At 40.2% G+C, this 10,561-nt stretch overlaps 1 protein-coding gene across 4 annotated transcripts in view; it reads right to left on the bottom strand.

Moving 5' to 3' along the window:
* The window catches only part of ESCO1 (establishment of sister chromatid cohesion N-acetyltransferase 1), a 41,568-nt gene extending 31,007 nt beyond the window's left edge, over window positions 1–10,561 (bottom strand). For 3 of the 4 annotated variants that reach the window (XM_049829236.1, XM_049829219.1, XM_049829243.1), the window contains exons 1-7: window positions 10,484–10,547; window positions 9,869–9,977; window positions 7,725–7,828; window positions 7,322–7,520; window positions 5,393–6,755; window positions 4,628–4,739; window positions 3,210–3,273 (exon numbers count right to left, since the gene is read on the bottom strand). In XM_049829236.1, coding sequence (XP_049685193.1) covers window positions 3,210–3,273; window positions 4,628–4,739; window positions 5,393–6,755; window positions 7,322–7,518 — 1,736 coding nt within the window. In that variant the 5' untranslated portion in view covers window positions 7,519–7,520; window positions 7,725–7,828; window positions 9,869–9,977; window positions 10,484–10,547. Of the gene's footprint in view, window positions 1–3,209; window positions 3,274–4,627; window positions 4,740–5,392; window positions 6,756–7,321; window positions 7,521–7,724; window positions 7,829–9,868; window positions 9,978–10,483 lie in introns of all 4 variants that reach the window. The other variant, XM_049829229.1, reaches the window with a different exon arrangement.

A 10,561-nucleotide genomic window follows, 5' to 3' on the forward strand; every position in this document is an offset into this window, starting at 1 on the left:
GTAAACCCATCTGGGCTGCTGCACTGTGGCAAGATATCGCTGTTCAGCTAGAGAAGCTAGTGGTAAAAGTACGTCACGTAGATGCTCATGTACCCAAGAGTCAGGCCACTGAAGAACATCAAAACAACCAGCAGGCAGATCAAGCCACCAAGACTGAAGTGTCTCAGGTGGACCTGGACTGGCAACATAGGGGTGAGCTATTTATGGCTCAGTGGGCCCACAATACCTCAGGCCATCAGGGAAGAGATGCAACATATAGATGGGCTCGAGATCGAGGGGTGGACTTGACCATAGACACTATTGCACAGGTCATCCATGAATGTGAAACGTGCTGCAATTAAGCAAGCCAAGCGGCAAAAACCCCTGTTGCATGGAGGGCGATGGCTGAAATATAAACAGTGGGAGGCCTGGCAGATTGACTATAGCACACTCCCACGAACACGCCAAGGCAAGTGCCATGTGCTTACAATGGTGGAAGCAACCACTGGGTGGCTGGAAACATACCCTGTGTCCCATGCCACTGCCCAGAACACTATCCTGGGCCTTGAAGAGAAAATTTTATGGCAACACGGCACCCCAGAAAGAATCGAGTCGGACAATGGGACTCACTTCCGAAACAACCTCATAGACACCTGGGCCAAAGAACATGGCATTGAGTGGGTATATCGCATCCCTTATCACGCACTGGCCTCCAGAAAAATTGAACGATACAATGGACTGCTGAAAACTACATTAAGAGCAATGGGGGGTGGAACTTTCAAGCACTGGGATACACATTTAACAAAAGCCACCTGGTTAGTTAATATTAGAGGATCTGCCAATTGGGCTGGCCCCGCCCAACCAAGAGTTCCACATACTGTAGAAGGGGATAAAGTCCCTGTAGTGTGCATGAGGAGTATGTTAGAAAAGACAGTCTGGGTTAGTCCTCCCTCAAGCAGAGGCAAACCCATTCAAGGGGTTGTTTTTGCTCAAGGACCTGGGTACACCTGGTGGGTGATGCAGAAGGATGGGGAAGTCCGATGTGTACCTCAGGGAGATTTGATTTTGGGAAGGAATAGCCAGTGAATTGGGCTGTATGATAGTTAACTGCTAAATAACCTGCCAATGCACGTCATTGTATCTATAGTGTCTATATGCCATATCAAGGGTATTATTGTGAGAATTATCCAAATGACTACAGGATGGACTTTTGAAACTGAGCAAAGTACAACAGTGATAGAACTTGAACTGGCACCCAGCAATTTCAAGATCAACATCTTCGACCTGCAGACCAAGGGCATGAGTTGCACCAAATGTACTAGCCACAAGTTCCAGAGGCAGCGTACAACAACCCAACATCTCACACCATCTCTCTCTTATCCTGAAGAACTGTTACAACAGATAGAGCCCCAAAATCGACGGACACATTAGAGGGATAGCCCATAGGCTAAAGGAACACCGTGTGTGTGTGTGCAAGGTCGGGGGGGGGGAGTCCATATACTTATATATAAGACAAGGAAAGTAGTAGTGGTTGATTGGAAAAATATAAGATCTGGGCATGATGTAGATGGTATAGAATAAGGGGTGGATAATGTCCTAGGTTCAGCTGGGATAGAGTTAATTTTTACAGGAACCTGGGAGGTGGGGGCATAGCCGGGGCAGCTGACCTGAACTAGCCAAGGAGCTATTCCATACCATGGGACATCATGCTCAGTATATAAATGGGGAGCAGGCCGGGGTGGTGGTCTTGGTTTTCGGTGGGGGAAGTGGCGGAGCGTTGGGTCCTGGGTGGTGAGCAGTTGCACTGTGCATCACTCTTTTTGTATACTTTTTTTCCATTAGTGCCGTTGTTGTTGTTGTAATTTCCTTGTGTTTGTCCCAGTAAACTGCCTTTATCTCAACCCTCGAGGTTCCAGTTTCTTTTTCTTTTCTCTCCTCTGTCTCCTCCCCATCCCACCGGAGGGGGGCGGAGGATTGAGCGAGTGGCTGCGTGGTCCTTTGTTACCGGCTGGGCTGAAACCACGACACCACTACAACCTTTTCTTACAAAGCCCTAAAGAGAGCTACACTGTAGATATGCACGTTACTCTATGTTGTGCCAGGAGTACCACAGAAAGAATGAGGCTTAAATCTTGGATAGCCTATGGAAAGCAGGGTAAGAAAGCTCTCACAAGAAATATATAAATACAAATAATCGTAAATCAATATGGGCTCATTCAGCTAATAAAGTTAATAAATGTGATTAGATACTATAAAGCTGTTTGGCAGTTGAGAATAAAAATATGAGAAATCAAAGTTATTGTAATATTTATTGAAAAAATCTAAAAATATTCATTTAACTAGTTTTACATCTACCTTACCACCCATCTTCTATGAAATTCCATAGTAGTAGAGTTTTTTAACACATAAAAAAAGGCTGGTTAGCCAGAATTGTTAATCTGGCCTCAGATAGATGTACTGAAAATGAATTGCATCATTTCTTCTTCTCTCCATTATGAATATAGAAAACAGTATCAATATACTAACCACTGTGCCAACTCTGTTGCTGTTCAAGGTATCAGGTACGAAGAAATTATTGAATTATTATCTCTAGCTCGTAATTGGATAAAACCAGAGACTATGTCAGACTTGTTCAAAAACTACAAGAGTCAACATGATCAAGGATAAAACATAAATTTGAACTGTTAGTAGTAAGAACAATTTAGTTAGCAGTAAGAACAATTTAGATAGTAATAAGAACAAGAATCATTTTTTATGGCAGCTGACACCTTCATTTCACAGCAGTTACAAACAATCCCAAATTAAATCCCCTCTTCCCCATCTAAAAAGATTTCATATATACAAGACTCCCATAATTTAAGGATTAGAAAACTCTTCCAGAAGTAAGTGAAGTCATTCGGTAAGTGAAAATCATGTGGTAAACCTTTCCTATACTCTCTCATTATCATCTGATTTGAGGAAAAGACCATTAGAAATGTTTTCCAAACTCTGTTAAATTCTACTTTTTAAAATAAACGTGCCGTTAACAAATATCTTGCTTAATAATTTTCTTAACAAAATAAAAACATCCCTTAATAACTGGGTAAAATGAAAGTCTGTTTTTATAAAGGACAACTTATTTGAAACTGAAAGTTGAGGCTGAGAGACAATAGAACACTTAGTCTTATAATAAAACCTCTCATAACTCTACAGAAGGTTACTGTTATTTCATAATATATTAAATACTATACCTGTTCTCAGTTTCAGAAGTTTGATTTGTAAATGAAGTATGTGTCAACTGCTTGGGAGCCAAACCTACAATTAATCAAAGATAATAACCTTATTATAAAAAGGTTTTAGTTACAAAGGTAATTTGATCTCCACAAATTGTGATTTTTAAAAACATATTCAAGACAATGTTGCAATTTGTTTGTGGCCAATAAAAAAAGATGCAACCTTGAAGCATTATTCAGATATTCCTCCACATATACTTAAAAAAATATGGAATTTTCTTCAACGTTTCCACAGCAGTTCTGCAGAGCAGTTTGCCAGCAGCTAAACAAAGCCAGTAGTGAAACTACATGGGAGTTTAAATCTGTTTATGCCAACACCCATGTAAATAGCTCTATGCATAGTATCACAATCATAAATGTATAGTATGCCCCTATCTGAGGTGTGTTTTATAACACTTAAGGAGAAGAAACAATTAAGAAAAGCAAAAGAAAGAAAAAACATTTTTACATTCTCTAACAGTACAGCTGGAATATTTTGCCCTTCAAAAATACCCTACAATGGCAAGAAAAAAAACTAGTTAGTAAACCTAAATAGTTAAACAGTGCACTCAAAATCAGGTTCAGATTAAAAAAAAAACCAAAACCAAAATAACCACAAACAAAACCAAAACTCAAACTAAAACAAAAACCCCAACAAACCAAAAACTCAAAAGCAAAAGGATGAAATATCAAGAGGGAAGTTAATAAAGAGACATATTAGTGAACCATTGATAATATTTCTTAATCAAATGTACTTGAGTCAAAATATTCACATCATGCTCATCATAAGGTTTGACAAACTGCATTCACAGGCTGAAGTGAAGACTACATAATAAAAACAGGAGAGTGATTACTCAATCAATAATTTGATCAAGATCAAGTAGAACAATTCAGCAGAAAGAAGTGCAGATTCTTATTCAAAGGAAGCGGTAACCAACAGAGAATCCTCAGGAGAAACCGATCCAAGAGAAGAACCCAATTGAAACGTGGAAGTTTTACTACTTTATTACATGGAAAAGGAAAGGATTTAGTTGTGTTTTTTCTGTTTGTTTGTTTTAAAAGTTGTTACTTCACTTTTACTCAAATGGAGCACATTTAAGCATTAAAATATCCATGCATAAAGCACAAAGACGCACTAAAATCAGTACTGCGTAAAAAACCAGACACCTCTCTCTCCCAGTACACAGCCCAGAGATAAAAGGACGTGTGTTGCTACTAAAGTGGCCATGGGTGTGACACACAAAGAAATATAAAAGCCCTGGTGAACAGTTCCAACCCCAGAAGTTTAGTTCTGCACCAACTGCACCTTATTCTGTGAAGCACTCCTCTGAAAGGAAGACTTATGCTTCCCATATAACTGGTCAGAAGAAAAAGAAAAATTAGTAGTAAACAGTTACCTTGAGGTTCACTTTCTCCAGGTTCTTTTTTTAATTGTTTTGGTGGTTTAGGAGCTGTAACATACTTTACTCGTGAACTTTCCAGACTTGATTCCAAATGTAATTGAAAGTTCTAAACAAAACAGAAAACATTAAAAACACAAGCTATTTAATGCCTCCAACCTACTGAACAAAATCACTGAGTTAACTTCAGTATTAACATCTCAAATACAGTACCAGTTTTCTGATTCCTATGTTATTTCAAGCAAACAAAATGCAATTGATTAGCTAGTCCATATTGAAGTTTGTGGTATCAATTTTGCAAAAAGTCTTTTTCATTTTATATATAACCTTGTAAAATACTTCCTACAGAACACCTTTGTCCTTAAAATCTTAAATTTTAATAGAAGCTTATTCAGATAGAGAACACTTTTTTCCGCTCTCATTTTTTTTAATACACCTTTTCAGCACAGAACAGCTATGCAAGCTTAAGTGATCAAAAAGCATCCATATGAATCTGTACAACCTCTGGCTCCAGCAGGAAATTTTATTGATCAACATTTAGTTAACTACAGAACTTAGCAGGGTGGAACAGATTCATTTTCCAGCTTACTATCATCCCATCTATGACAACACGCCAGTAAAGGATCTTTAATACATTTGAAAATTTTAAGTTACTGTAAAATAAAGTCATTGTTAAAACAAACTTTCTGAGCATGGCATTCTCAGAAAACAGAACAGATTGGGAACACCCTCCCACCATATACTGTAATTAAAATTACTTACCTCATCTGGTCTTGGCTCACATAAATGTTTTGTCAAATTACTCAACAAACCATTTTCTGCACCTCTCTTTGTGGGTTGTTTTATTTCTTTAGCTCCAGCTCTTTCAGACGAAGGATCTGATTTCTCCTGCACACAAGTTGCACTTTCATTCTCAGAGAGTCCTGTTATTGACAGCTTGCCTTGTGCCTTTAAAAGCTCTGCTTCTGCAGCTATTTGACTTGCCTCTGAAACTTCAGGGTAATCTTTTAACAAAGAAAGCTTGAGGGCATTTGCAGAATTTAAGTTACTTTGTTTCATGTTACTAGCTTTCAGTAATTTAATTTTGGTCCATTTAGAGTTTTTGTTTGAGGAGTTATTTCTACCATTCAGAGTGCATTTGACAGGCATTCCTTTTTTGCTAGGGAAAAAACGTTTGCATTGAGTACTTTGACTAGGTTCTTTCTGAGTAAGCATTTCACTTTGTTGAAGCGGTATTTCAGCATGCTTTTCTTCTGTTTTTCTATACTCAGCATTAGGGGAATCTTTTTTGACCTCTACTGTATCTGACTCAATCTCACCTGCGATTTCTTCACAAAGTTCAAGGATGCTTACTCTTTTGGATTTTGCATCATTCTCTGGTTGATCAGCCACATTTGTTTCACTTACAGATGGCTGTGAAATCCTTTTTGGTTTTGTACTGTTTTTTACATTCTGATGCATTTGTTGCTTTTCCTTAGTTACCGTCTTAGAATTTGGCTTAAGAGAATCTGTTTCCACTTTCTTTTTGTTGCTAGGAATAGGAGATACAGGGCCTGTTTGGTCTTTCTTAACTTCCTCAAGACTCTCATCAGGACATAATGATGACCCTTGAAGGTTATGTTGAAGGCTGTTGGAATTACCATTTTTATTGTCTACTTTACATTTTTTCTCTTTCAGAGAGCTGGTCACTTCTACGTGTATTTCTTTATCCTCATTTGTGTTGTTTGGTTTTATTTTTGTGTTTTTCTGTTCCATTTCCTCTCCAGCAGATTTAAGTACTGCTGCTGCAACACTGTGAGTGGGTCTCTTTGCCTGGCTACTTTGTTTAACTTCCAATGCTTTTTCTTCTTTAACTGCTCTGTTGCGCAGGGATCTTGCTGGTACATGTAAATGTGTTAACTGTTGCAGTCTCTGTGATCTCCTCATTACTGTGGGCTCATCTGGAGCAATTATGCATTTTGACTTAGGGATTTCTTGCACGGATTTTTTCTGGCATACCTCCTTATTTTTTGTAGATTTAGGCTGCTGTTGGACCTTTTTGTCAGGTATTGGTTTATTATTCGAGTTGAATCCTGATGATCTTGTAGTCATGCGCGTTCCTAGTTCAGGTTCATTGGTGTTGTCACTGAAAGATTCAAATAATTACTTTTTCAGCATCCAGCAGAATTTGTCATAAGACACTTCTCATTCCTACTAACCTCTGCCTTTTTTTTAATTTTCTTTTTTAAAAGACTAGATCTTACACACTCAACTTTTAGAATAATTTTCTCTAGAATCATTCTAAAAAGACTTCACTTCCACCTGGATACTCTTAAGTGTAGTACTTAAGTGTTTTTTATGCATGGCAAGACTGAACTATGAACCCCAGATGAATGCTTTTTAACATCTCTAGCAGTTTTTAATTGTTGACGCTTGTGGCTTTCAAATGAAGTATAAGCTTATATAGTATTAGATTTAGTTTTGCTTCAGAAACTTTTTTGGAGGAAGTCTTTCTGGATTTCAAGACACTAACATGGTTCCAGAAAAAGATTATGTAGCAGATATCATACTTAATGATTTAAGGCTGATCTTCACACTAGCACTATTTAGCTGTATATTTAACTCAAATTCATTCTGCTTAGATTGTGTCTGCACTAATTTAGTCTATTAAGATAACCTAGAAAAATCACCTTTTTTTTTTTGGTCACTGACCTGTTTGATTTGACAGAGGTTTTGAGTACAGTTTTCTCCTGCACTGCGCACCGATTTGGCTTTGATTTATTTGAGACATGTTTTGTATCTGACACCTCTTTTTCCTTCTTCGCTGATGACAGTTTGCTGTTCTTGTCCAGTTTTGGACGTTTAGCAGAAGGCTCTACTAACATAGACTTCCTTTTCTGAGCTGCCATTTCTGTAAAACACAATAATTGATTCAGTTTTCAGAGTCTTTGTCAACTGTTGTTACCTTGTCAGTTAATATAACCGAAGATTTGCCTGTTTTACAAAATAAGGTAACTGATACTCACTTTTCCTTTTAGAGGCTGATCACGCTAACTGTGATCAGAAAGCAAATCATCAAAGCAATCTCAAATCAAATTACATTTATTTTACTTACAGGTTTTTACAAGAGGTAATCGATGTTTAGGCCAAAGGAACTTATCAAGGTGTGCCAAGAGCATTCCTTATGTATATGCTTACGAACAGGACGTTTCATGCCACCTATGAAGAATATAAAATGTTCATGCAGTAAGCACTTTATTAACTTCCTTCTCAGACTCTGAATTTGGCATTCCCACCCTCTTCATCCCTTCAAATAATGCTTAGCTTTAAAGTTTCTTTGATAATCAATTTAAAAAAAAAACACAAAACCCTACAAATTTTATTTCCATATCCAACAATTTTTGGCATTTTGCTGTCTTAAGCATTACCCTTTTACCTTTTGAAAGGTGGCAAATAATAGTACCATTTGAAAGGAAGTTTCTCAGCCTTTCACATTTTTCCAGAAAATAGTATGCTGCTCTCTTTCACAGCCCACGAAAAAGTGGGCCTTCTGTCAACCCTGTGCCTCACAGCAACAGTGAATAAATCCATTAGACTCTACTAAGTTTTGTGGCTGCTACTGCAGAACTTCAGAGACATCAGCAGCCATAACTGTTCTCTCTAATATGACTTAAGCTACAACTCAGAGACAGAAAGCCTAGAAAGTAGCGTTATTTGAGACATTTGCCTTGGGCAGTTAAAGATGATGTCTTCATGAGAGCTGGAATGGTGTTAACGATACAGAAGTTAATCTGCACAAGAGTCTGAATACTAGCAGAGATCCTCAGTAAAAAGTCTTCACAGATTCAGTTGATCATACCTTCCACATTTATTTGTGGCTTCTGAAACTTTTAAGTTCTCTTATTCAAAGACACTGGTTTTGTATTATAGCATAAGTAATAATTGTTCAGCAAAGTTTCACTAATATCTTTTTAAAATTAAGTTTACTGGAAGACTCAGCACTCAGAACTTCCATATCACCTTTTTAGGTCAAGAATTATCTATTTTTGCCATTGACAGACTGACAAAGAGATTATATTTCTGTAACAAAATTATATTACTTTTCAAACCTTACCTAATCTGATGTTAATTTGACAGATTTTAAGGTCAAACAGGAACTTTAAGTTACCAGTTGTACAAGACAGACCAGATACTTTCATTTTATTACTACACTAAGCCTTCCAGTATTGACAAATGCATGTCTTTCTCTAACAATTTGAAAGATACTTACATTATGCTCTTTTTATTAATTACTCACTATACAAAAGGAAAAATTAGAGCTGTACTTTTTCTTTTCTTTCAGACTTTAAATTGTCCTTAAACTCATTTTCATTTATCCACTTTTTTATGAAGACACTTCTAACCATGCAAGACTGATAATGTTCAAATTCCAGGCAACAGTGCTGTCTTCTGACTTGCTCCTTTAAAGAAGCTGCATGACCAGCGAATCATATTTGAGATAGGTTTTCTTAATTCTATCCAGGGAAGAAATCTCTAATAGCACTTTTCATGGTGCTATTTCCACGCCTCTCCCTAAGGAACCAGTAACAGAATTTGTATGCCTTACTTCTAATAGCTCATGAGCTCCATGACACTTAGCAAGCCTACGGGTTTCCACTAGTCAAAGATTATCCATCAGAGCCACAGTATTGCCACTCACCCTGAAAATAACAGCTGAATAAGTCTTCAGTCTTATATTCTCTTAGTTTAGAGCACAACACTGCTGTTCAGAATTTAAGAACACCGTGACACATACTGTATACACCTAGACCTTCTTGGTCTTTTTCCAGACATACACAGACATCACCGTCACTCTCGGCCACATGACATGGCACGCTCAGGAAAGACTTTGAAGTACAAAACAGAAAATATAATCCTTCCCTCACCGGTATTGCCTCTCAGGACACTAACAAGTACACTCTCCTCCCACAAAGAGAACCAGCTCTTTAATAGTCATTGCTTTCCTACTAATACTTTGCACAGCAGAGCAAGGACTTTTCCAGACATTCAAGAACTGGCAGTTTCTGCCCTGAAGAAGTCCCCTCTAGTAAAGGCCAGATTATGGAAAGAAGGGAAGACACAGAAGTACAAGAACAAACTACTCAACAATCAAAGGTTTTGGTGCGCAAAGCAGAGGAAAAACAGAAGCACCAGCTCCCACACCCTCAAGTCCTTAAGGCAGGGGCGAGCCCTTGGGCTCTGCTGAGACTGGGGGCCCACCTGCTTGACAGGGCGCTTGGATCCCACGCATGAGCTTCTCCCAGTGACGGCCGCGACAGAACCTCGCAGCCCCCACGCCTTAGCTGCCGGCTGAGACCCTACGACGGAACTCAAGAGGAAGGAAGAAAAGGGAAGGCCTCCAAGCGTGGCCCAGTGTCATCCGCCTCAGCGCCCCACCGCCACAACCCTTCTGGAGCAGGGCCTGGCCGGGAGCCCCTAAACCCGGCCGAGAGTTCCTCAGGCCAAGGCGAGGGCCGCCGAGCGGCACGGCGGGGGCTGCGGAGGAGCAGCCCTACCCCGCAGGGCGCGCCCCCTCCCCCCAGCTCCCACTCGCGAGCAGTCGGCGAGAGGGTATCGCCCGCTCACTGCCACCGCGATCGCGGAGACAGCGGCGGCCGCAGGCAGGCCCGAGCCCGGGCCGCGGCCGGCGAGGCGGGCCCGAGGAGGAGACGCCGGCCTTTCGGCCCCGAGGCGGGGGCAGACGGCACCTCTCCGCCCGAGGACGGGCTACCGCTCACGGAGCAGGGGGCGAAAGGCTGACAGAAGCCGTTGGCACGCGGGGCGGGGGCAAACTTCCTCGTCCCCCACCCCCCCGCCGCAGATGCGGCCGCTTACCTCGCGCAAGTGTCAGCGACGTGCCGGCAGCGCGAGCCGCCCTGCTCGCCAGCTGCGGGCGGGGCGGTGGGGTGTGGG

Source organism: Accipiter gentilis, chromosome 2, assembly GCF_929443795.1.
Source record: "Accipiter gentilis chromosome 2, bAccGen1.1, whole genome shotgun sequence".
Classification (NCBI taxonomy): Eukaryota; Metazoa; Chordata; class Aves; order Accipitriformes; family Accipitridae; genus Astur; species Astur gentilis.